At 44.9% G+C, this 27,404-nt stretch overlaps 1 protein-coding gene across 1 annotated transcript in view; it reads right to left on the reverse strand.

Annotated features, from left to right (window-relative positions):
* LOC139538902 (receptor tyrosine-protein kinase erbB-4-like) overlaps positions 1-27,404 on the reverse strand; it is a 591,021-nt gene that overhangs the window by 199,440 nt on the left and 364,177 nt on the right. Inside the window, exon 4 of the mRNA XM_071341463.1 lies at positions 6,238-6,369. Within this exon, the coding sequence (XP_071197564.1) occupies positions 6,238-6,369 (132 nt within the window). The remainder of the gene's footprint in view (positions 1-6,237; positions 6,370-27,404) is intronic.

The raw sequence follows: 27,404 nt of genomic DNA on the forward strand, positions 1-27,404 counted from the left end.
ATTTGCAACTGCGACCTGGCCAAGATAAAGCATAGCAGTGTGAACAGACAACACAGAGTTACACATGGAGTAAACAATAAACAAGTCAATAACATGGTAGAAAAAAAGAGAATCTATATACAATGTGTGCAAAAGGCATGAGGTAGGCAATAAATCGAATAATTACAATTTAGCAGATTAACACTGGAGTGATAAATCATCAGATGATCATGTGCAAGAAGAGATACTGGTGTGCAAAAGAGCAGAAAAGTAAATAAATAAAAGCAGTATGGGGGGTGAGGTAGGTAAATTGGGTGGGTAGTTTACAGATGGACTATGTACAGCTGCAGCGATCGGTTAGCTGCTCGGATAGCAGATTTTTAAAGTTGTTGAGGGAGATAAAAGTCTCCAACTTCAGAGATTTTTGCAATTCGTTCCAGTCGCAGGCAGCAGAGAACTGGAAGGAAAGGCGTCCAAATGAGGTTTTAGCTTTAGGGATGATCAGTGAGATACATCTGCTGGAGCGCGTGCTGCGGGTGGGTGTAGCCATCGTGACCAGTGAACTGAGATAAGGCGGCACTTTACCTAGCATAGCCTTGTAGATGACCTGGAGCCAGTGGGTCTGACGACGAACATGTAGCGAGGGCCAGCCGACTAGGGCATACAGGTCGCAGTGGTGGGTCGTATAAGGTGCTTTAGTAACAAAACGAATGGCACTGTGATAAACTGCATCCAGTTTGCTGAGTAGAGTGTTGGAAGCTATTTTGTAGATGACATCGCCGAAGTCGAGGATCGGTAGGATAGTCAGTTTTACTAGGGTAAGTTTGGCGGCGTGAGTGAAGGAGGCTTTGTTGCGGAATAGAAAGCCGATTCTTGATTTGATTTTGGATTGGAGATGTTTGATATGAGTCTGGAAGGAGAGTTTGCAGTCTAGCCAGACACCTAGGTACTTATAGATGTCCACATATTCTAGGTCGGAACCGTCCAGGGTGGTGATGCTAGTCGGGCGTGCGGGTGCAGGCAGCGAACGGTTGAAAAGCATGCATTTGGTTTTACTAGCGTTTAAGAGCAGTTGGAGGCCACGGAAGGAGTGTTGTATGGCATTGAAGCTCGTTTGGAGGTTAGATAGCACAGTGTCCAAGGAAGGGCCGGAAGTATATAGAATGGTGTCGTCTGCGTAGAGGTGGATCAGGGAATCGCCCGCAGCAAGAGCAACATCATTGATGTATACAGAGAAAAGAGTCGGCCCGAGAATTGAACCCTGTGGTACCCCCATAGAGACTGCCAGAGGACCGGACAACATGCCCTCCGATTTGACACACTGAACTCTGTCTCACTGAACTATGAGAGGTAGAGGGAAATATATGTGGATTGATCGGGGGTGGATTTGAAATGTCTTTCTTGTTTTGAAGAGCCAATGAAAACAGAAACAAAACAAAACTGCTCCAAGAATATGGAGATAATAGTCTTAAAATGGATTACAAGTTTCCAGATCTCCTTGATCTTTGGCATGGTGTGTAGTGTGTGTGTGTGTGTGTGTGTGTGTGTGTGTGTGTGTGTGTGTGTGTGTGTGTGTGTGTGTGTGTGTGTGTGTGTGTGTGTGTGTGTGTGTGTGTGTGTGTGTGTGTGTGTGTGTGTGTGTGTGTGTGTGTGAATGAAGGAATGAATGAATGAAGGAAAAGCAACATAATATACTGAAGTAACCAAACATTAAGAACACCGTCCTAATATTGAGATGCACCCCCCCTCCCCCCTTTTCCCTCAGAACAGCCTCAACTCGTCAGGGCATGGATTCTATAAGGTAAAACATCTGAATAAAAACAAATACATTAATATAAAAAAAAACATGTTTTCACAAAAGTACTGGGCCTTTGCTAGTATTTGCGGACCGATATAGACGTCTGTAGCGCGGGCAAAAACATTTTTTCAGCAACTCCGTTTTGGCAAGAAAGGTAGTTGTATAATTAAGAACAGTATCTTACAGGATTTAATAGTTGGAATTGTAAGAGTTGTTGCCCGGTCCCTTTCTCTGTTATTTTAATTCTAATGGGATGCAGAAAGAACAAAACCCTGTTCTGAAACATTTACATCAAAAGGTGCAAAGTTATGGGCAAAGACACAAAATATTATCATCAAATGAAATTTCTTGATCAAATAACATGGAAAACAACCACTTTTTGTGCAGTATTAATTTACCATCCTTACAAACCACTTCATGTAAATGTACTGTACATGACTGTATTGTATATAGGCTGGTCATCTAGGTTTGTACCTGTAGACTTTCCATCACCATGAGGAAAAACAACAACCAATACAGTAATTGAGTACATTGAGACATCAAGTGTTTTGGGATGATGTGATGTGATGAGCAGGGCGCTTGCAATGTCAGGGTTGTGAGTTTGATTCCCACGGGGGACCAGTATGACAATTTCAGTTTTGACAGTTTGCATTTGCAAAGTATTTCAAGAAACTGGAAAATATATATCAAGCAAGTCTTTTTATAATCCACACGTATTATCAGATACATTTTTTCGTTTTTGGAAAGTTTTGGATAGATAATTATCAGACTCAATATTCAAATACTGGTAAACACTAAAAGTAGTGCACTGGGCCTTAACTAGTCCTAGTCTTCAGACGGCGGCAAAATAATCGCAGCTGTCACGCCCTGACCTTAGAGAGCCTTTTTATTTCTCTATTTGGTTAGGTCGGGTGTGATTAGGGTGGGCATTCTAGTTTTTCTATTTCTTTGTTGGCCGGGTATGGTTCCCAATCAGAGGCAGCTGTCTATTGTTGTCTCTGATTGGGGATCATACTTAGGCAGCCTTTTTTCCACCTTTAGTTTGTGGGATCTTGTTTGTGTGTAGTTGCGTTCTGCGCTGCATGTAGCTTCACGTTCGGTTGTAGTTTATTGTTTTTTTTGTGTTCATCTAATAAAATGATGTACGCTTACCAGGCTGCACCTTGTTCTGATTCTTCCGTCAACGAACGTGACAGCAGCACACCCAACCACAAACTACTTCCCGTGGCTATGCACAGGGAAAATGACCAATGCTGACTGCAATGCTTCCCACAGTTGTGTCAAGTTGACCTGATGTCCTAAGGGGTGGGGGACCATTCTGATACACAAAGGAAATTGTTGTGCATGAAAAACCCATCAGCATTGCAGTTCTTGACACAAACCGGTGCACCCACTACCATACTCCGTTCAAAGGCACTTTAATCTTTTACATTTGAGTCATCTTTCCTGTATATTCCCCCTGTATATCCTCCTTCCTGTATGTCCCAGTCCTGGAAATATCATTCCTGTATATGCCCCTTCTGTATAGCAACCCCCCCACCCCCATATATCCCCCTCCTGTATACCCCCCATATACCTCCTGCATATCCCCCTGTATATCCTCTTCCGTATATCCCTTCCAATATATCCCACCATATATCTCCTGGTATATTCCTCTCATGTATATCCCCGTGTATAGCCCCTCCAGTATACCCCCCTCCTCTATATCCCCCTTGTATACCCCCCCTCTCTATATATCACCCCCATATATCCCACCCTGTATCCCCCCTGTATATCTCCCAGTTGCATATCTCCCCCATATATCCCCCCTGTATATCCCCCTCATATATCCATCCGTATATCCCCCCTGTATATCGCCCCTGCATACCCCCCCTGTATATGTATATATCCCACTTGTATATCTCCCCCCGTATATCCCCCCACATAGCCACACCGTATATCCCCCTCGTATATCCCCCCATTTATCCCCCCTGTATATCCCATCCTCCAGTATAACCCCCCTGTATATGCCCCCCATATAAACCCTTGCATATAGTCCACCGTTTACCCCTCGACATATATCCCCCCATATACCCTCCTGTATAGGCCCCCTAAAATCCCTACTGTATTACTCCTCCAGTTTCCCCCTTCGTATACCCCTCGCATATCCCCCTGTATAACCACTCAGATATATCCCACCATATATTCCCCTTCTGTATATCCCCTGCCGTATATCCCCTGCCGTATATCCCCTGCCGTATATCCCCCCTCTCTACAGTTAAAGGCGGAAGTTTACATACACTTAGGTTGGAGTCACTAAAACTCGTTTTTCAACCACTCCACAAATTTCTTGTTAACAAACTATAGTTTTGGCAAGTCGGTTAGGACATCTACTTTGTGCATGACAAGTAATTTTTCCAACAATTGTTTACAGACAGATTATTTCACTTATAATTCACTGTATCACATTTCCAGTGGGTCAGAAGTTTACATACACTAAGTTGACTGAGCCTTTAAACAGCTTAGAAAATTCCAGAAAATTATTTGATGGCTTTAGAAGCTTCTGATAGGCTAATTGACATCATTTGACTCAACTGGAGGTGTACCTGTGGACGTATTTCGAGGCCTACCTTCAAACTCAGTGCCTCTTTGCTTGACATCATGGGAAAATCAAAAGAAATCAGTCAAGACCTCAGAAAAAAACAGTAGACCTCCACAAGTCTTGTTCACCCTTGGGAACAATTTCCAAACGCCTGAAGGTACCACGTTCATCTGTACAAACAATAGTACGCAAGTATGCCGGAAGGTACCACGTTGATCTGTACAAACAATAGCACGCAAGTATAAACACAATGGGACAACGCAGCTGTCATACCGCTCAGGAAGGAGACACGTTCTGTCTCCTCGAGATGAATGTACTTTGGTGCGAAAAGTGCAAATCAATCCCAGAACAACAGCAAAGGACCTTGTGAAGATGCTGGAGGAAACAGGTACAAAAGTATCGATATCCACAGTAAAACGAGTCCAATATCGACATAACCTGAAAGACCACTCAGCAAGGAAGAAGCCACTGCTCCAAAACCGCCATAAAAAAAACAGACTACGGTTTGCAATTGCACATGGGGACAAAGATCGTACTTTTTGGAGAAATGTCCTCTGGTCTGATGAAACAAAAATAGAACTGTTTGGCCATAATGACCATCGTTATGTTTGGAGGAAAAATGGGGAGGCTTGCAAGCCGAAGAACACCATCCCAACCGTGAAGCACGGGGGTGGCAGCATCATGTTGTGGGGTTGCTTTGCTGCATGAGGGACTGGTGCACTTCACAAAATAGGTGGCATCATGAGGCATGAAAATTATGTGGATATATTGAAGCAACATCTCAAGACATCCGTCAGGAAGCTTGTGGAAGGCTACCTGAAACGTTTAACCATTTAAAGGCAATGCTACCAAATACTATTTGAGTGTATGTAAACTTCAGACCCACTGGGAATGTGATGAAAGAAATAAAAGCTGAAATAAAGCATTCTCTCTACTATTATTCTGACATTTCACATTTTTTAAATAAAGTGGTGATCCTAACTGACCCAAGACAGTGAATTTTTACTAGGATTAAATGTCAGGAATTGTGAAAAACTGAGAAAACATTTATTTGGCTAAGGTGTATGTAAACTTCCGACTTCAACTGTTTCAGCCCCGTATATCCCGCCCTTTTTATCCCCACACAGTATATTTCCCCCTCTGTATATCCCCCTGTATATCTCCCAGTTGTATATATCCCTCCCATATATCCCCCCATATATCCCCGTTATATATCCCCCTGTATGTCCCTCCCTCCTGCATCCCCCCTTTATATCTCCCTCTTGTATATCCCCCCTGTATATCCCGCCCTTTGTACCCTCCCTGTATATCCCCCTGTATATCCTCTGCTGTATATCCCCCTGAAAAATCCCTCCTGTATTACCCCTCCAGTATACCCCCCGCATATCCCCCCATACATCCACTCCCATATAACCCTTCCCATTTATCCCCCCATATACGTCCCAGGGAATATACTCAACCAGTATAGCCCCTCCAGTGTATCCCCTTCCTCTATACCCCCCCTCTGTAGATCCCCCCTCTGTAGATCCCCCATATATCCCATCATTTTTATCTCCAGCCTGTATATTTCTCCCTCTGTATATCCCCCACCCCCTGTATATCTTCCCACTTGTATATCTCCCCCCTGTACATCCCCCCCATATATCCTCCCCTTATACTGTGTATCGACCCCCATATATATCCCCCTGTATGTCCCCCCTCCTGTATATCCCACTTGTACATCCCTCTCGTATATCCCGTCCTTGTACCCCCCGTATATCCCCCTGTATATCCCCCCTTATATCTCTTCCTGTTTTTGTGAAAACCATCCAGTAAAAAGGTAACATAACTTATTTAACTTAGTAGATGTTTCCTTCTCATTCATTGATCTGCTACTCACATGTAACACTGCTATTGGTGGGCACCACCAGAGGGCTGACGCGGGCGTTCTTGACGATGTCTTGCCAGTGGATGGTGTCTGCATGGCACAGGAACTTATTCTGGTCGACATACACACCGCCTTGTAGGATCTCTGTGGGATAGGAGAAAACACAGAGAAACACATCAGGACAAAGTACTGACCCATGAACAAAAAGATGCACGCACACTCACGGACACACACATTGACACACACACATACACATACACACAGACACACACATACCACACACACCACACACAGTTGCAGGCCTCAGCCTTGACTCCTCCATCCTCCACCAGATATATTTGATGGATGAGGTTTTTAGGAGGTCAGACAGACAAATCCTTGTCGTATTGCTGTTATTATTAACCATAATCTAGTTTTGTTGTTGTTTTTCCTCTCTCCTCTTCCTCATACCAACAGACACACACACACGCAGACATGCCACACCGATACACACACACACACTTGCACGCACAGACACACAAACACGCCGCAGCAGACATAAACATAGGAAATAACTATGTCACCCCCCCATGATACCAAATCCATCCAGCTTGGATTTTAACCCCCAGCCAGCTAGAGAGAGAGCGAGAGACAGACAACAACAGTAACACGTTTGTAATTTCATATTTCATCAGGGGAGGGAGGAGAGGATGAGATTATATCCTGGCTGAGTCCCAAATGGAACCTATTCATTATTGGCCCTGGTCAAAAGAAGTTCAATAAAGGGAATAGGTTGCAATTTGGGATTCAGCCCGTCTTCTAATATTGATCATACTGTCCACCTCGGATCAGAGAGTTTACTGGGGCTGGAGGCGATCCAACCAGTCTCCTCTTTTCACCCCCACTAACATCCCTTCCTCTCACAGTGCAATATTGTGTTCTCTGATTGGTTCACAGTGGGCAGCCCCAATTATTATCATGCTGGGATCCTCAGACAGAGTCCTTATCAAACCTATTCTAGACTATTCTCAAAGAAAGTCCTTGTCAGACCTAATCCAGACTCCAGCCGAATAAAAAACAAAATAAAACCCCAGCTTGTTGCTAGAAGATTAGCATTATTTACAGAGCTGGCTTTCTCGCTCTCCACAATTGTGTGTGTGTGTCAGTGTGTGATGGGGGAGTCTATCTCTATCTCCCCACAAGCAGATCAGCGATGTACGGTTGAAACAGATGAGCAGTATTCATAACCCCTATGGCTGGCAGAAGCCCCGTAACAGAGTGTGTGTGTGTGTGTGTGTGTGTGTGTGTGTGTGTGTGTGTGTGTGTGTGTGTGTGTGTGTGTGTGTGTGTGTGTGTGTGTGTGTGTGTGTGTGTGTGTGTGTGTGTGTGTGTGTGTGTGTGTGTGTGTGTGTGTGTGTGTGTAACCTAGCAGTACCCGTAGCGGCCTGATTAAAGCATACTCCACAGATGATTGGAGGTGGTGTTAATATGTTTTCTGCTTCTCTCTACGGGAGGGAAGGAACCTGGCACTCATCACGGAAATTAATTCTCAGCCACGCTATGGGAGGGAGGGACGTTCCGCTAGGGTACGTGTGTGTGTGTGTGTGTGTGTGTGTGTGTGTGTGTGTGTGTGTGTGTGTGTGTGTGTGTGTGTGTGTGTGTGTGTGTGTGTGTGTGTGTGTGTGTGTGTGTGTGTGTGCGTGCGTGCGTGTGTGTGTGTTGGATGGTTCCGCTAGGGTACGTGTGTGTCTGTCTGTCTGTCTGTCTGTGTGTGTGTGCGTGTGTGTGCGTGTGTGTGCGTGTGTGTGTGTGTGTGTGTGTGTGTGTGTGTGTGTGTGTGTGTGTGTGTGTGTGTGTGTGTGTGTGTGTGTGTGTGTGTGTGTGTGTGTGTGTGTGTGTGTGTGTGTGTGTGGCACTCACAGCACAGACGAGGAAGGAGCTACCGCTGCTCATAGGCAAACTGGGCCGTGCAGGGAACAAATAAACACTACCAAACAAACACAGCACAACACCTCAGCCTGACTTCCCTGACCCCAATGTGTTTTTATGGACAAGAGGAGAGGCAATGTGGTGTGTGTGTGTGTGTGTCTGTGCGTTTGTGCGTTAGCACATGGTTGACTTGTCTCTTTGAGCATGGATGACCCTCTCTGCATGTTCAGGCTCTGCTCAGTGATTCAGATTCCCTAGTTTTTAAACATGAGGTACACATGGGGCCTATGAGGTACGTACGACAGATAGGAGGAATGTGGTTCACAACAAAGAAAACCAGAGAGGTAAAAGCTTTAAGACCCCCCAAAAATATAATTGTGGGAATTATTGTTAAAAAGTAATACATTTCCACAGTTCAATTGTCCCCAAATGATAACAAACAGAAAGTCTAGCCTTGATGCATTAGCAGTATTTTTGAAATATTTTTTATATTAATCATGGAGTCACCATTGAGACCAATGTCTCTTTTACGAGGGAGCCCTGCATATATAACTTCACAAAATATACAGTGCCTTCGGAAAGGATTCACACCCCTTGTCACGCCCTGACCTTAGTATTCTTAGTTTTGTTTATTATTTCGGTTAGGTCAGGGTGTGACATGGGTGATTATATGTTTTAACCTGTCTAGGGTTTTTGTATATTTATGGGGTTGTCACCAGTCTAGGGGTTTTGTATGTCTATGGTTGCCTAGATTGGTTCTCAATTAGAGGCAGCTGTTTATCGTTGTCTCTGATTGGGAACCATATTTAGGCAGCCATATTCCTTGAGTATTTCGTGGGTGATTATCTATGTCTATGTTTAGTTGCTTGTGTCAGCACTATGATTATATAGCTTCACGTTCGTTTTGTTGTTTTTGTATAGTTCATTCCTTGTTCTTTCTTTATTAAAATAAGATGCATTCAAATCACGCTGCGCTTTGGTCTCATCGCTATAATGAACGTGACAGAATCACCCACCAACCAAGGACCAACCAGCGTGATATCGGGCAGCAGCAGAAATCTCAGGATTCATGGACATGGGAGGAGATTCTGGACGGAAAAGGACCCTGGGCACAGGCTGGGGAATATCGCAGCCCCAAGGCAGGGCTGGAGGCAGCGAAAGCTGAGCGGCGTTGGTATGAGGAGGCAGCACGGCAGCGCGGCTGGGACGAGAGGCAGCCCCAAAAATGTCTTGGGGGTGGGCACACGGGGAGTGTGGCTAAGTCAGGTAGGAGACCTAAGCCAACTCCCCGTGCTTACCGTGGAGAGAGAGTGACCGGGCAGGCACCGTGTTACGCGGTGAAGCGCAGGGTGTCCCCAGTGTGCATACGTAGCCCGAGCTACTTTGCAGCTCCTCGTATCGGCCGGGCTAGAGTGGGCATTGAGCCAGCAGTAATGAAGCCGGCTCAGCGCATCTGGTCTCCAGTGGGTCTCCTCGGTCCATGTTATATGGCACCAGCCCTACGCACAGTGTCTCCCGTGGGTCTGCACAGGACACACAATACCCCATAATGACAAAGTGAAAACAGTTTTTTAGACATTTTAGCAAATATAATAAGAATAAAACCAGAAATTCCTTATTTACATAAGTATTCAGACCCTTTACTATGAGACACGAAAGTGAGCTCAGGTGCATCCTGTTTCCATTGATCATCCTTGAGATGTTTCTACAACTCGATATTTGCTAAAATGTCTAAAAACCTGTTTTTGCTTTGTCATTATGGGGTATAGTGTGTAGATTGATGAGAGGAAAAAACTATTTAAGTAATTTTAGAATAAGGCTGTAAGGCAGATATTCCTGAACTGGGGCACGCGTATGCACAATGCCGTTGGGGGTGCGCCAAATTAAAATGTGATTCACATAAAAACAAAACAAAAATGATATATTATATATTATATATATATTATATATATAAATTATATATTTTTTTGTTTGTTTAAAAAAAAAAAAATCCTTCACATTTTCAAACAGTCCATTTATATTTTTCAACGGTGATATACATTTGGGTGAGGTTTTTTTCTCACCTGAGTAGCCTCATTTCACTGCCAAAAGTTAAATTAAACCATCTAGTGTTCAGCAAAATAATAACACTGTGTCAAATACAGGTAGCCTGGTCAAATAATTAACATCCAATCACATCTACCCGCCAACCCCCTCTTTTACGCTACTGCTACTCTCTGTTCATCATATATGCATAGTCACTTTAACCATATCTACATGTACATACTACCTCAATCAGCCTGACTGTATGTCGCCTCGCTACTTTTATAGCCTCGGTACTGTATATAGCCTGTCTTTTTACTGTTTTATTTCTTTACCTACCTATTGTTCACCTAATACATTTTTTGCACTATTGGTTAGAGCCTGTAAGTAAGCATTTCACTGTAAGGTCTACAACTGTTGTATTCGGCGCACGTGACAAATAAACTTTGATTTGAATTGATTAACCGTTACTCTCACGCGGGAATTCCACTAACGGTTCGTATTTAGCCAAACATAGCTGCTGCTCATGTTGATATCTGTACTGATGGCTCAAAAGCCATGACAGGGAAACAAAGTGGAGTGGTAAAGCATGTGCAAGCAGTTGCTCCCGATGTCACTTGTGCACACTGCAGCATCCACCGAGAGGCTCTTGCTGCCAAGGGAATGCCTGACAGCTTCAAAGACGTTTTGGACACTACAGTGAAAATGGTTAACTTTGTTAAAGCAAGGTCCCTGAACTCTCTTGTATTTTATGCATAATGCAATGATATGGGGAGCGACAATGTAATGCTTTTACAACATACAGAAGTGCGCTGGTTATCAAGGGGCAAATTATTGGCACGTTTTTTTAAAATTGAGAGACGAGTTTGAAGTTTTCTTTACTGACCATCATTTTCACTTGTCTGACTGCTTGCATGATATCAAGTTTCTCACACGACTCGCCTATCTGGGTGATGTTTTTTCTCGCCTGAATGATCTGAATCTAGGATTACAGGGACTCTCCACAAATATATTCAATGTGCAGGACAAAATTGAGGCTATGATTAAGAAGCTGGAGCTCTTCTCTGTCTGCATTAACAAGGACAAAACACAGGTCTTTCCATCATTGTATGATGTTTTGTGTCAAATGTGATATAGCGATGCCCCTGAGTGAGCTGGGTGCGCAATTACGCATGTACTTTCCCGAAATGGATGACATAAACAACTGGATTCGTTATCCCTTTCATGCCCTGCCTCCAGTCCACTTACCGATAACTGAACAAGAGAGCCTCAACGAAATTGCAACAAGTGGTTCTGTGAAAATGTAATTTAATCAGAAGCCACTGCCAGATTTCTGGATAGGACTGTGCTCAGAGTTTCTTGCCTTGGCAAATCACACTGTTAAGACACTGATGCCCTTTGCAACAACGTACCTATATGAGAGTGGATTCTCAGCCCTCACTAGCATGAAAACGAAATACAAGCACAGACCGTGCGTGGAACATTATTTAAGACTGAGTCTCCCTCCAATACAACTCAACATTGCAGAGTTACAGTATGTGCATCCTTTCAAGCACACCCTTCTCATTAACCTGGGGTAAGTTATTCACAATTTCTGATGAACAAATAAGGTTTTAGTCCCAAAAAGCACCCTGTTCCCTATATAGTGCACTTTGTTTGACCAGGGAATAAGGATCCATTTGGGAGGCGATCCCCGCCTAAAAACAAAGACTCAAGAGGGATGTTCCGGTGGTCAAGTCCGCACAATGTTGGTCTAACCAATCAGAATCTATGCGCCAAGACTGTTTTGATCACGTGGACCGCAACATTTTCCGGGTCGAATCTGTTGATTCAGTCACCGGTTTCATTAAAAAAATGCATAGATGATGTGATACCGATAGTGACTTTCAAAACTTACCCGAATCAAAAACTGTCGATTGATGACAGCCTTGTAGGGAAACTGAAGGAGAGAGATGCTGCTTATAAACACAACAGGGTTGCTCGGGACAATAGTATGGTTAAACAGTACAATTACGACCTACTCAGATTGATCAAGATGGCGAAACACAAGTAAAGGGACAAAATGGAGGAGCAATTCAGCGGGTCGGATACAAGGTGTACATATGGCACAGACTCCTAATGATCACGGATAAAAAAAAGCGGACATCAACGCCATCCTACCGGACGAGCTAAACAACTTTTTCTCACGCTTTGTGCACAGCGACAAGGCTATGTACTTACGGTCTCCATGGAGGACGTATGTAACTCATTCAAACATGTTAACCCTTCGCAAGGCTGCCGGCCCAGACAGAATCCCTAGCCGCGCCTTCAGAGTATGTGCAAACCAGCTGGCTCTTGTGTTTTCAAACATTTTTTAACTCTTTCTAGCTCAGGCCACTACCCCAACCTGCTTCAAGATGTCCACTATTATCCCCGTGCCCAGGAAAGGGAAAGTAACTGAACTGAATGACTAGCACTCACCTCCGTCATCATGAAGTGCTTCGAGAGGCTAGTCAAAAACCACACCACACCTCCTCCCTCCCTGAACACTCGACTCTCTCCAATTCGCCTACCGCCCTGACAGATCCACAGGTGACGCAATTGCCATTGCACTATACGCTGCCCTCACCCACCTGGACAAAAGGAATGCATATGTGAGGATGCTGCTCATTGACTACAGCTCGGCCTTAAATACCATAGTGCTCACCATAAATACCAAACTCACCACAAAGCTCACGGCCCTGGGACTGAACTCCTCCCTTTGCAATTGGGTCCTGAACTTCCTGACGGGCCGCCCCCAGGTTTTGAAGGTAGGCAAAGTTACCTCCTCTACACTGATTCTCAACACTGGGGCCTCACAAGGGTGCGTCCTCAGTCCATTACTCCATTATCAAGTTCGTTGAGACACCACAGTAGTAAGCCTGGTTACCAACAACCACGACATGGCCAACAGGGAGGAGGTAGGCACTCTGATGGCATGGTGCAAGGTAAACAACTTCTCCCTCAACAGCAAAACAAAGGCGCTGGTTGTGAACTTCAGGAGAAACCAGGCTGGGCACGCCCCCATCATCATCAACAAGGCCGCCTTGCAGATGGTTAAAAACGGCAAGTTCCTCATCATGCACATCGCCGAGAAGCTGAAATGGTCAAACCACACGGACATCGTGGTGAAGAAGGCACGATGCTGAAGACATGCGACCTGTCCCAGAGGGCCCTCACAGTTATTTCTACAGGAGCACCACTGTCAGGCTGCATCACGTCCTGGTACGGCAACTCCACCGCTGCGGACCACAAGGCGCTACAGAGGGTGGTGCGCTTAGCCGAGCGACACCAGGTTTTGCAGGAAGGCCAAGAAGATAATCAAGGACCCAAGCCACCCGAGCCATGGCCTGTTCTCCCTGCTTCCTTCACTCAGATGCGGGCAGTACAGGACCATCAGGGCACCCCCCCCCCCCTTGCTGCTCCCCTTATGTATATTGTACCCCCCAAAAAACAATTACCGTTCCCCCACCCACCCCGCAATGGACAATTATCATTGTTATAGAGTAAATATGTATACTGTATATTACTCTTCCATTCACTCCTCACTTCCCCCCTGCAGCTCCCCCACGAACATTCTCCAACGGACTCTTCCCCTGCCCCCACCACCCAATGGTCATTTATCATTGCTACAGTTGTAAATGTGTATATTATTATTATTACAATTATTATTATTGTTACTATCAATATTTTGTCTCATTGACTTTCACTGTAACCTACAACTACACCTACAACTACATCCCTGTACATAATAAACTCAATCTAATAGATTCTAATCTAAAGACAAAACATACCAACAAAGGTACTGTAAAAGAAAACAGTGCTAACTCTCGTACACAGTATCCTGTGTGCTTTTGATTACAATACCTACCATGGCCTGCTACACACTGTGCTGGAAGTTGGTGTGTGCGCGTGCGTGTGCTTGTGTGGCTGGTAGCGGAGGCCTCTGTTGATTGTTTAGTGGGTTGAGAACGGACCCTTAATTAGCCAATTCACCGAGCCTGTGTTCCCAGCTATCCCTATTCCCCTGAGCCAATCACACACACACATCTTTACACTACAATGGTATGGAAAAACATCTCTTCAGCCTCCCTCCCTTCCTCCCGCATCTCCCTCCCCTCCTCCCTCCATCTAAAACAGACCATCGGAGGAAAATAATAAGACATGTAAGAAAGCAGAACAAATGTATGCAGCCAATTATTCCAAGGGGTATATGCTCCTTCTGTTTTTTAATTGCAGAGTGGCGATGAATTTTATTAACTCTGGGAGGCAGATATCAAACTTGGCTCGTGCGGATCGAGTAGTTGGAATTGGAAAAGGCATTAATGGCCTCTTTAGAAAGGATGCAAATCATCGTCTTGTTGTTATTGTGCTATCTAATGACATTATAAGGTGAAGATCATTCAGAGCAGATGCTCCACATGTATGTTTAATGTGAGGTCATTCTAGTGTGTATGTGTGTGTGCACGTGTGCGTGTGTGTGTGTGTGTGTGTGTGTGTGTGTGTGTGTGTGTGTGTGTGTGTGTGTGTGTGTGTGTGTGTGTGTGTGTGTGTGTGTGTGTGTGTGTGTGTGTGTGTGTGTGTGTGTGTGTGTGTGTGTGGGTGTGTGTGTGTGGGTGTGTGTGTGTGTGTGGACCAGAAATCCCCACAAGAATGGTAAACTAACAAACAGTTCACCAACTGGGGACATTTTGTTAGTCCCCACAAGGTGAAATGCATTTTCTAGGGGGTTTAGGGTTAAGGTTAGAATTAGTGCTGTGTGTATGTCTGTGTGTGTGCATCTGTGTGTGTGTGTGTGTGTGTGTGTGTGTGTGTGTTTTCCAAACCTGCCTCATACACCACAAATTCCCTCCATTATTGTGATGTGAAAGTCTTAACATGATAAATGAACGAAGAGAAAACAATACCTTGAAAAAATCCATAAATGTATCATTCTTGTGCAATACTCAATGCCTACGTTTACCTCCAAAGTACTCTCTACCTACCATACATTTGTCTGTACATTATGCCTTGAATCTATGCTATCGTGCCCAGAAATCTGCTCCTTTTACTCTCTGTTCCGAACGTGCTAGACGGCCAGTTCTTATAGCCTTTAGCCGTACCCTTATCCTACTCCTACCTTATCCTATTCCTCTGTTCCTCTGGTGATGTAGAGGTTAATCCAGGACCTGCAGTGCCTAGCTCCACTCCTACTCCCCAGGTGCTCTCATTTGATGACTTCTGTAACCGTAAAAGCCTTGGTTTCATGCATGTTAACATTAGAAGCCTACTCCTTAAGTTTGCTTTATTCACTGCTTTAGCACATTCTGCCAACCCGGATGTCTTAGCCGTGTCTGAATCCTGGCTTAGGAAAACCACCACAAACCCTGAAATGTCCATCCCTAACTATAACATTTTCCGCCAAGATAGAATTGCCAAAGGGGGCGATGTTGCAATCTACTGCAGAGATAGCCTGCAGAGTTCTGTCTTACTATCCAGGTCTGTACAAAAACAATTTGAGCTTCTACTTCTAAAAATGCACCTTTCCAGAAACAAGTCTCTCACCGTTGCCGCTTGCTATAGACCTCCCTCTGCCCCCAGCTGTGCCCTGGACACCATATGCGAATTGATTGCCCCCCATCTATCTTCTGAGCTCGTGCTGCTAGGTGACCTAAACTGGGACATGCTTAACACCCCGGCCATCCTAAAATCTAAGCTTGATCACCTCAATCTCACACAAAATATCAATGAACCTACCAGGTACAACCCCAAATCCGTAAACACCGGCACCCTCATAGATATCATCCTAACTAACTCGCCCTCCAAATAAACCTTTGTTGTTTTCAACCAAGATCACAGTGATCACTGCCTCATTGACTGCATCCGTAATGGGTCTGCGGTCAAACGACCACCCCCCATCACTGTCAAACGCTCCCTAAAACACTTCAGCGAACAGGCCTTTCTAATCGACCTGGCCAGGGTATCCTGGAATGACATTGACCTCATCCCGTTAGTAGAGGATGCCTGGTTATTCTTTAAAAGTGCCTTCCTCACCATCTTAAATAAGCATGCTCCAATCAAAACATTTTGAACCAGGAATAGATAGAGCCCTTGGTTCACTCCAGACCTGTCTGCCCTTGACCAGCACAAAAACATCCTGTGGAATTCTGCATTAGCATCGAATAGCCCCCTTGATATGCAACTTTTCAGGGAAGTTAGGAACCAATATACACAGGCAGTTAGGAAAGCTAAGGCTAGCTTAGCTTGCATCCTGTAGTACAAACTCAAAAAAGTTCTGGGACACTGTAAAGTCCATGGAGAATGAGAGCACCTCCTCCCAGCTGCCCACTGCACTGAGGGTAGAAAACACTGTCACTACCGATAAATCCACAATAATTTAGAATTTCAATAAGCATTTGTCTACGGCTGGCCATGCTTTCCACCTGGGTACCCCTACCCCGGTCAACAGCCCTGTGCTCCCCACAGCAACTCTCCCAAACCTCCCCCACTTCTCCTTCACCCAAATCCAGATAGCTGATGTTCTGAAAGAGCTGCAAAATCTGTACCCCTACAAATCAGCCGGGCTAGACAATCTGGACCTTTTCTTTCTAAAATTATCTGCCGAAATTGTTGCAACCCCTATTACTAGCATGTTCAACCTCTCTTTCGTATTGTCTGAGATTCCCATAGATTGGAAAGATGCCGCGGTCATCCCCCTCTTCAAAGGGGGAGACACTCTAGACCCTAACTGCTACAGACCTATATCTATTCTACCCTGCCTTTCTAAGGTCTTTGAAAGCCAAGTTAACAAACAGATTACCGACCACTTCGAAACTCACCGTACCTTCTCTGCCATGCATTCTGGTTTCAGAGCTGGTCATGGGTGCACCTCAGCCACGCTCAAGGTCCTAAACGATACCATAACCGCCATCGATAAGAGACATTACTGTGCAGCCGTATTCATCGACCTGGCTAAAGCTTTCGACTCTGTCAATCACAACATTCTTATTGGCAGACTCAACAGCCTTGGTTTCTCAAATGATTGCCTCGCATGGTTTACCAACTACTTCTCAGATAGAGTTCAGTATGTCAAATCGGAGGGACTGTTGTCCGGACCTCTGGCAGTCTCTATGGGGGTACCACAGGGTTCAATTCTCTGGCCAACTCTCTTCTCTGTACACATCAATGATGTCGCTCTCCCTGCTGGTGATTCTTTGATCCACCTCTACGCAGATAACACCATTCTGTATACCTATAGCCCTTCTTTGGACACTGTGTTAACTAACCTCCAGATGAGCTTCAATGCCATACAACTTCAACCGATCGCTTCCCGCACCTGCCTGCACGTCCAGCATCACTACTCTGGACGGTTTTGACTTAGAATATGTGGACAACTACAAATACCTAGGTGTCTGGTTAGACTGTAAACTCTCCTTCCAGACTCACATTAAACATCTCCAATCCAAAATTAAATCTAGAATTGGCTTCCTATTTTGCAACAAAGCATCCTTCACTCATGCTGTCAAACATACCCTTGTAAAATTGACCATCCTACCGATCATCGACTTCGGCGATGTCATTTACAACACTAGTCAACAAATTGGATGCAGTCTATCACAGTGCCATCTGTTTTGTCACCAAAGCCCCATATACCACCCACCACTGCGACCTGTATGCGCTCGTTAGATGGCCCTCGCTTCATACTTGTCGCCAAACCCACTGGCTCCAGGTCATCTACAAGTCTCTGCTAGTTAAAGCCTCGCCTTATCTCAGCTCAATGGTCAACATAGCAGCACCCACCCATAGCACGCGCTCCAGCAGGTATATCTCACTGGTCACCCCCAAAGCCAATTCTTCCTTTGGCCACCTCTCCTTCCAGTTCTCTGCTGCCAATGACTGGAACGAACTGCACAAATCTCTGAAGCTGGAGACTCTTACCTCCCTCACTAGCTTTAAGCACCAGCTGTCAGAACAGTTCACAAATCACTGCACATGTACATAGCTCATCTGAAAATAGCCCATCCAATCTACCTCATCCCCATACTGTATTTATTTATTTATCTTGCTCCTTTGCATCCCAGTATCTCTACTTGCACATTCATCTTCTGCACATCCTACCATTCCAGTGTTTAATTGCTATATCGTAATTACTTCGCCACCATGGCCTATTTATTGCCTTACCTCTCTTATCCTACCTCATTTGCACATGCTGTATATAGATTTTTCTTCTGTATTATTGATTGTATGTTTGTTTATTCCATGTGTAACTCTGTGTTGTTGTATGTGTCGAACTGCTTTATCTTGGCCAGGTCGCAGTTGCAAATGAGAACTTGTTCTCAACTAGCCTACCTGGTTATATAAAGGTGAAATAAAATATATATATACAGTATATATCTATAGGCTACACTGATTATTTTTTTCTCATTATTTTAGGCTATCTGGCATTAGCATGTAAGCCCAAGCTTTAAGGTCAAATAGCCTACACGCCAATCACCAATTGCTTTTAAGAATGGCTAGAAAAAGATAAAATGACCAGAAAGGGAATGTTTGGGAAAGATTTGGTGAAGTGGTAAAACAGGATGACAGCAGTGTCGGCTAAGTTATGAGATGATTGTGAGGCGCTGTACAAATTTGACAGTCACAAGAAGGGGACATCAAGTAAGCCTACGGCACGTCAAGGAAACTATAGCCTACTGTTTAGGGCTGAGATGTCCAATTTAATCATAAGAACCATAGGATTCTAAGATGAACTTAGCCTTAAGATGCTTTCGGGAAACCGGGCCCAGATGGGTTAAATGGAAACTGAAATCTGGACACTGACTGTAAGACTATAAGCTCTCACATGTAGTCTTCATATTAACTCCTGCAGAATTAAGCATTTCTTGCAGTAAACTGATACACCAAATGTAGGCAAAATGTTGAATCAGGAACAGGAGAGTAGAGTGGATTTTTACTTTATCACATGTAATTGGGTCATTACTGATGAGTTATAAGCAATTGCTGGCAGTTTCTGGTGAACAAACAGCTTACCCACGCACCACTAACACACACACACACGCCATAACTCAATCCTCCTGATTCCCGCTTAAAAGCAGGAAGAAACCAGTGACGCACCGCAATACGAAAGTGGTCAGATTAAGTGAATGCTAAGCCACTGTTTCGCTAGCATAGAATGGAATATGTTCCGGGTTCAGTCATCAGCTTCGTTAATAAGTGCATTGACGATGTTGTCCCCACAGTGACAGTACGCACATATCCCAACCAGAAGCCATGGATTACAGGCAACATCCACACTGAGCTAAAGTCTAGAGCTGACACTTTCTAGGAGCGGAACACTAATCCGGACCTTTATACAACATCCTGCTTCGCCCTCCGACGAACCATCAAACAGGCAAACCATCAATACAGGACCAAGATTGAATCCTACTATACCAGCTCTGATGCACTTCGGATGTAGCAGGTCTTGCAAACTATTACAAAGGCAAACCCAGCCACAAACTGCCCAGCGATTTGAGGCTACCAGACGACCTAAAACCCTCTATGCTCGCTTCGAGGCAAGCAACACTGAACCATGCATGATGAGAGACCCAACTGTTCCAGACGACTGTGTGATCACACTCTCTGTAGCCGATATGAGTAAGACCTTTAAACAGGTTAACATTCAGAAGATTGCAGGGCCAGATGGATTACCAGGTTGCGTACTCAGAGCATGCGCTGACCAGCTGGCAAGTGTATTCAAGTGTATTCACTGACATTTTTAACCTCACCCTAACCCAGTCTATAATACCTACATGTTTCATGCAGGTCCACCATAGTCCCTTTGACCAAGAACACCAAGGTAAAGAACTATTGCCCCGTAGCACTCACATCTGAAATGCTTTGGTTATGGCTCACATCAACACCGTCATCCCAGACACTCTGGACCCACTCCAATTTGCATACCGCCCCAACATATCCACAGATGACACAATCTCTATTGCACTCCACATTGCCCTTTTCCACTTGGACAAGAGGAACACTTATGTGAGAATGCTGTTGATTGACAACAGCTCAGGGTTCAACACCATAGTGCCCTTCAAGCTCATCACTAGGCTAAGGACCCTGGGACTGAACACCTCCCTCTGCAACTAGATCCTGGCCTTCCTGACTGGCCACCCCCAGGTGGTGACATCCGCCTCCCTGACCCTTAACATTGGGGCCCCACAGGGGTGCGTGCTTAGTCCCCTCCTGTACTCCCTTGTTCACCCATGACTGTGCACGACTCCAACACCATTATTAAGTTTTCAGATGACACAACGGTGGTAGTCCTGATCAACATGACAATGAGAGCCTAAAGGGAGGAGGTCAGACACCTGGGAGTGTGGTAACAGGACAACAACCTTTACCCCAATGTCAGTAAGACAGGGGAGCTGATTGTGTACTACAGGAAACGGTGTGCTGAGCACGCCCCTATTCATTTCGACGGGGCTGTAGTGGAGCGGGTTGAGAGCTTCAAGTTCATCGGCATCTACATCACTAGGGATCTATCATGGTCAAGACACACCAACACAGTCGTGAAGAGGGCACAAAATGACTCTTCCCCCTCAGGAGGCTAAATTGATTTGGCATGGGCCCTCAGATCCTCAAAAAGTTATACAGCTGCACCATTGAGAGCATCTTGACTGGCTGCATCACCACTTGGTATGGCAACTGCTTAGCATCCAACCGCAAGGCGCTAAAGAGGGTAGTGCGTACGGCCTAGTACATCACTGGGGCCGAGCTCCCTGACATCCATGACCTCTATACCAGGTGGTGTAAGAGAAAGGCCCCAAAAATTGTCAAAGGCTCCAGCCACCCAAGTCATAGACAGCAAGCGGTACCAATGCACCAAATGTGGATCCAACAGGACCCTGAACAGTTTCTACCCTCAAGCAATAAGACTGCTAAATAGTTAGTTAAATAGTTCACCAAATAGCTACATTTACTATCGGCATTGACCATTTTTTACTCATCACATACATTGCTGCTACTGTTTATTAAATGTCACTTCATTCCTAGTTAAACAGTATGTACATATCTACCTCAATTACCTCATATCCCCTCAGTACTGGTACCCCTTGTATATAGCCAAGTTATTGCTACTCATTGTGTATTTATTGTTACTTTTATTATTATGTGTTTAACATTTTCTATTATTTCTCTATTTTCTTTCTCTCTGCATTGTTGGGAACATCCAGCCTGCAGATGTGTCCCTTTCATAGCACACAGCAAATAGTGTCTAGTGTTGATTCAAGAGTTAAATTAACACTGTAAAGAGTCAAATCAACACTCAGCGGTGTAAAATAACCCCAGTGTTTGCATTAATAACCAGAGTTGAACCAAAACAACACCCATCATTAACATATTTCCCAGCATGCTCCATTGCAGGTAGATTTTTATAATTGTTTGTTTCAATCTTTGTTTTTGCATGTACATTGATTGATGAATTAATCTTATGCTACTGAAATATAAATAACATACATTTTCTAGTCCGTTACTTTGAATTATTGCACCCGTTACTGAAATGGTTGCACCAGTTTAGATGTTAAAGGTAGTCTCATATCTTATTTTTCCCAACTCTGGCTGTCATTCTGGCCCAGGAGTGTGAAGGTGAACGGAAAGGCTCTGGAGCAACGAACCGCCCTTGCTGTCTCTGCCAGGCCGGTTCCCCTCTCTCCACTGGGATTCTCTGCCTCTAACCCTGTTACAGGGGCTGAGTCACTGGCTTGCTGGTGCTCTTTCATGCCGTCCCTAGGAGGGGTGCGTCACTTGAGTGGGTTGAGTTACTGACGTGATCTTCCTGTCTGGGTTGGCGCCCCCCCTTGGTTTGTGCTGTGGTGGAGACCTTTGTGGGCTATACTCGGCCTTGTCTCAGGATTGTAAGTTGGTGGTTGAGGTTTTCCCTCTAGTGGTGCGGGGGCTGTGCTTTGGCAAAGTGGGTGGGGTTATATCCTTCCTATTTGGCCCTGTCCGGGGGTTTCTTCGGATGGGGCCACAGTGTCTCCTGACCGCTCCTGTCTCAGCCTCCAGTATTTATGCTGCAGTAGTTTGTGTCGGGGGGCTAGGGTCAGTTGGTTACCTGGAGTACTTCTCCTGTCTTATCCAGTGTCCTGTGTGAATTTAAGTATGCTCTCTCTAATTCTCTCGTTCTCTCTTTCTCTCTGTGAACCTGAGCCCTAGGACCATACGTCAGGACTACCGGGCATGATGACACCTTGCTGTCCCCAGTCCGCCTGGCCTTGCTGCTATTCCAGTTTCAACTGTTCTGCCTGTGGTTACGGAACCCCTACCTGTCCCAGACCTGCTGTTTTCAACTCTTAATGATCGGCTATGAAAAGCCAACTGAGATTTATTCCTGATTATTATTTGACCATGCTTGTCATTTATGAACATTTTGAAAATCTTGGCTCTCTCTAATTTTCTCCTTCTCTCTTTCTTTCTCTCGGAGGACCTGAGCCCTAGGACCATACGTCGGGACTACCGGCCGTGGTGACTCCTTGCTGTCCCCAGTCCGCCTGGCCTTGCTGCTATTCCAGTTTCAACTGTTCTGCCTGCGGTTATGGAACCCCTACCTGTCCCAGACCTGCTGTTTTCAACTCTTAATGATCGGCTATGAAAAGCCAACTGAGATTTATTCCTGATTATTATTTGACCATGCTTGTCATTTATGGAAATTTTGAAAATCTTGGCTCTCTCTAATTTTCTCCTTCTCTCTTTCTTTCTCTCGGAGGACCTGGGCCCTAGGACCATGCGTCGGGACTGCCGCCCGTGGTGACTCCTTGCTGTCCCCAGTCCGCCTGGCCTTGCTGCTATTCCAGTTTCAGCTGTTCTGCCTGCGGTTATGGAACCGCCACCTGTCCCAGACCTGTTGTTTTTCAACTCTTGATGATCGGCTATGAAAAGCCAACTGAAAATTATTCATGATTATTATTTGACCATGCTTGTCACTTATGAACATTTTAACATCTTGGCCATGTCCTGTTATAATCTCCACCCGGCACAGCCAGAAGAGGACTGGCCACCCCTCATAGCCTGGTTCCTCTCTAGGTTTCTTCCTAGGTTTTGGCCTTTCTAGGGAGTTTTTCCTAGCCACCGTGCTTCTACACCTGCATTACTAGCTGTTTGGGGTTTTAGGCTGGGTGTCTGTACAGCACTTCGAGATATTAGCTGATGTACGAAGGGCTATATAAAATAAAATTGATTGATTGATTCTGAATGCAGGTTGCAGGTGAATAAAATGTTTAAATGTTTGATATCCCCACTCTTGCTGGATTACAATAGGAATTACACATCACTTTGCAAGCCAGCATAATGTGATTTACAGACCTGATCTGGCCTGTAAACTATGCATTTCAGGCCACTGTATTAGGGTAAAACTAGGGCCTCAAAAGTAGGCTTTATGAAATATGTATTGTATTAAATAATTTAATTTCAGTGATAACATATTCACTTGGATCTCACATGAATGAATGCAACAGACATGTCTCTGTCACTAGCAAACACAGTCATGGGTGGTACTGGTAACGCTATAATTCATTCGAAAGGCACTCTACAGCAGGGCTATTCAATTCCGGTCCTGGAGGGCCGAAACATTTCTGGTGTGAGATTTTTGTATGGTTCTTTAAAGAACCCTAAAATAGTTCCCCTATGGCATCGCTCTCAAAAATCTTATTTGGTTCTAACTTGCACCTTTATTTTGAATAAGATTAGGGAACAATGGGCATAGTGTAGTAACTTGAATCACATTTATCTTCCTGAGATCATCTAGAGAGCCAATTACCAATCAGCAATATACTAACATGGACCCCCAGAAGGGTGCACCTTGAAAAATATGAATTAGTCTATACAAGACTGAACATAACTAAAGAACCATACTGTTCACAACGCTGCAGCGCTACAATACACACAATCTAATGTACTTCTCTAAATGAGAAGTAAGAAGTAAGGCATCGGTCTCTTGTCAAAAGTTGTGATCTATATGGGGACGAGGGTGCCATTTGAGTCACAGACAGTGTTGCCTACAGGAGCAGCATGCTGGAACGACCATGTCAGTCAATGTTAGTGTCTTGGCTGGCACTGGTTGCTCTTTGAGTGCCCCTGTACCCACAGAGAGATAGTGAGAGAGAGAGAGAGAGAGACATAGATAAATATATATAATATATATACAGTGGGGAGAACAAGTATTTGATACACTGCCGATTTTGCAGGTTTTCCTACTTACAAAGCATGTAGAGGTCTGTAATTTTTATCACAGGTACACTTCAACTGTGAGAGACGGAATCTAAAACAAAAATCCAGAAAATCACATTGTATGATTTTTAAGTAATTAATTTGCATTTTATTGCATGACATAAGTATTTGATACATCAGAAAAGCAGAACTTAATATTTGGTACAGAAACCTTTGTTTGCAATTACAGAGATCATACGTTTCCTGTAGTTCTTGACCAGGTTTGCACACACTGCAGCAGGGATTTTGGCCCACTCCTCCATACAGACCTTCTCCAGATCCTTCAGGTTTCGGGCTGTCGCTGGGCAATACGGACTTTCAGCTCCCTCCAAAGATTTTCTATTGGGTTCAGGTCTGGAGACTGGCTAGGCCACTCCAGGACCTTGAGATGCTTCTTACGGAGCCACTCCTTAGTTGCCCTGGCTGTGTGTTTCGGGTCGTTGTCATGCTGGAAGACCCAGCCACGACCTATCTTCAATGCTCTTACTGAGGGAAGGAGGTTGTTGGCCAAGATCTTGCGATGCATGGCCCCATCCATCCTCCCCTCAATACGGTGCAGTCGTCCTGTCCCCTTTGCAGAAAAGCATCCCCAAAGAATGATGTTTCCACCTCCAAGCTTCACGGTTAGGATGGTGTTCTTGGGGTTGTACTAATCCTTCTTCTTCCTCCAAACACGGCGAGTGGAGTTTAGACCAAAAAGCTCTATTTTTGTCTCATCAGACCACATGACCTTCTCCAATTCCTCCTCTGGATCATCCATATGGTCATTGGCAAACTTCAGACGGGCCTGGACATGCGCTGGCTTGAGCAGGGGGACCTTGCGTGCGCTGCAGGATTTTAATCCATGACGGCGTAGTGTGTTACTAATGGTTTTCTTTGAGACTGTGGTCCCAGCTCTCTTCAGGTCATTGACCAGGTCCTGCCGTGTAGTTCTGGGCTGATCCCTCACCTTCCTCATGATCATTGATGCCCCACGAGGTGAGATCTTGCATGGAGCCCCAGACCGAGGGTGATTGACCGTCATCTTGAACTTCTTCCATTTTCTAATAATTGCGCCAACAGTTGTTGCCTTCTCACCAAGCTGCTTACCTATTGTCCTGTAGCCCATCCCAGCCTTGTGCAGGTCTACAATTTTATCCCTGATGTCCTTACACAGCTCTCTGGTCTTGGCCATTGTGGAGAGGTTGGAGTCTGTTTGATTGAGTGGGTGGACAGGTGTCTTTTATACAGGTAACGAGTTCAAACAGGTGCAGTTAATACAGGTAATGAGTGGAGAACAGGAGGGCTTCTTAAAGAAAAACTAACAGGTCTGTGAGAGCCGGAATTCTTACTGGTTGGTAGGTGATCAAATACTTATGTCATGCAATAAAATGCGAATTAATTACTTAAAAATCATACAATGTGATTTTCTGGATTTTTGTTTTAAATTCCGTCTCTCACAGTTGAAGTGTACCTATGATAAAAATTACAGACCTCTACATGCTTTGTAAGTAGGAAAACCTGCAAAATCGGCAGTGTATCAAATACTTGTTCTCCCCACTGTATATAGAGAGAGACATAGATATAGAGAGATAAATAGAGAGAGAGAGAGAGAGAGAGAGAGAGAGAGAGAGAGAGAGAGAGAGAGAGAGAGAGAGAGAGAGAGAGAGAGAGAGAGAGAGAGAGAGAGAGAGCGAGAGAAGCAGTGTGAGACGGAAGGGGGGCAGTCCCTGTCTCTTCTGTACAAACAGGTGATCTCCTCTCTCATCCATCATACTCTCACACATTCACACACACACACACACACACACACACACACACACACACACACACACACACACACACACACACACACACACACACACACACACACACACACACACACACACACACACACACACACACACACACACACACACACACGCTCGCGCCCACACACACACACACGCCCGTACATGTACAGTCTGTCTCATCCCAGCCTGGCCTACTGGGCCCTGTTTCGTTACCAAGGATATCTCTGTGACAAATCGAGGCTGAGTAAACTTGAACAAACAATGAGAGAAACAAAACCACAGAGAGCTTACAGAACTGTGCCAAGAACACTAATACAACCACCGATGTGACCACTAGATGTGACTTCATTCTAATACAACCACTAAAACTAGACGTTACCCATAGGAGGTTGGTGGCACCTTAATTGGGGAGAACAGGCTTGTGGTAATGGCTGGAGTGGAATAGCTGGAATGGAATCAAATTCATCGAACACATGATTTCCATGTGTTAGATGCCATTCCATTTGCTCCGTTCCAGACATTATTATGAGCCGTTCTCCCCGCCACAGCCTCCACTGATGAAACCACATACTAAATCTATATTCCAAGTGAGGATGTAGTGGCTAAAGAAGAGACATATACATGCGTCATCTGGATTTAACTTTCCCCAGTATTTCAGCAAGGGATTTACAGTAGTATTCTTATTTATTTACAAGTGATCCTTTCTATGGTATATCCCACTTGCAACAATCCCACTTGTTCTGAACTTTCTTGCTGTTCTAATGGTGTTTTTCTTGTAAGAGCTAATGTAGGATTTCCGGTAACACTTGGATATTCCATCTGCAGATGCTCTAAACAGTATATACTGACTCAGTAACAATTCAAGTAACTATCTACTAACTCACCCAGAGGCAGACAGCTGCTACAGGCCAGGCCAGGGTGTGTCTTTGTGGCACACAGTAGAGGAGGTGGTGCCCCGTACCCCCTAACGTGCTGCAGGGAGAGCCTCTGTGGTGTGCTATGGAGGTGGTGCCCATAGCCCGATGCCGACGCTAGACAGCTGCCAGCTATGGTGAGTCTCTATGGCACTCAGTAGAGGTGGTAGGGTGCCCTGTGCCCACTGCAGACAGCTGGCTACCCATGAATTACAGGCATGGTGCCCACTGCACAGCCCAGGCGTGTGTGTGTGTGTGTCACCTTGTATGCATGCCACTACAGTTAAACTTCACGATCCACTCGGCCAGCCCGGCTATA

This window comes from Salvelinus alpinus, chromosome 14 (genome assembly GCF_045679555.1).
Source record: "Salvelinus alpinus chromosome 14, SLU_Salpinus.1, whole genome shotgun sequence".
Taxonomy (NCBI): Eukaryota; Metazoa; Chordata; class Actinopteri; order Salmoniformes; family Salmonidae; genus Salvelinus; species Salvelinus alpinus.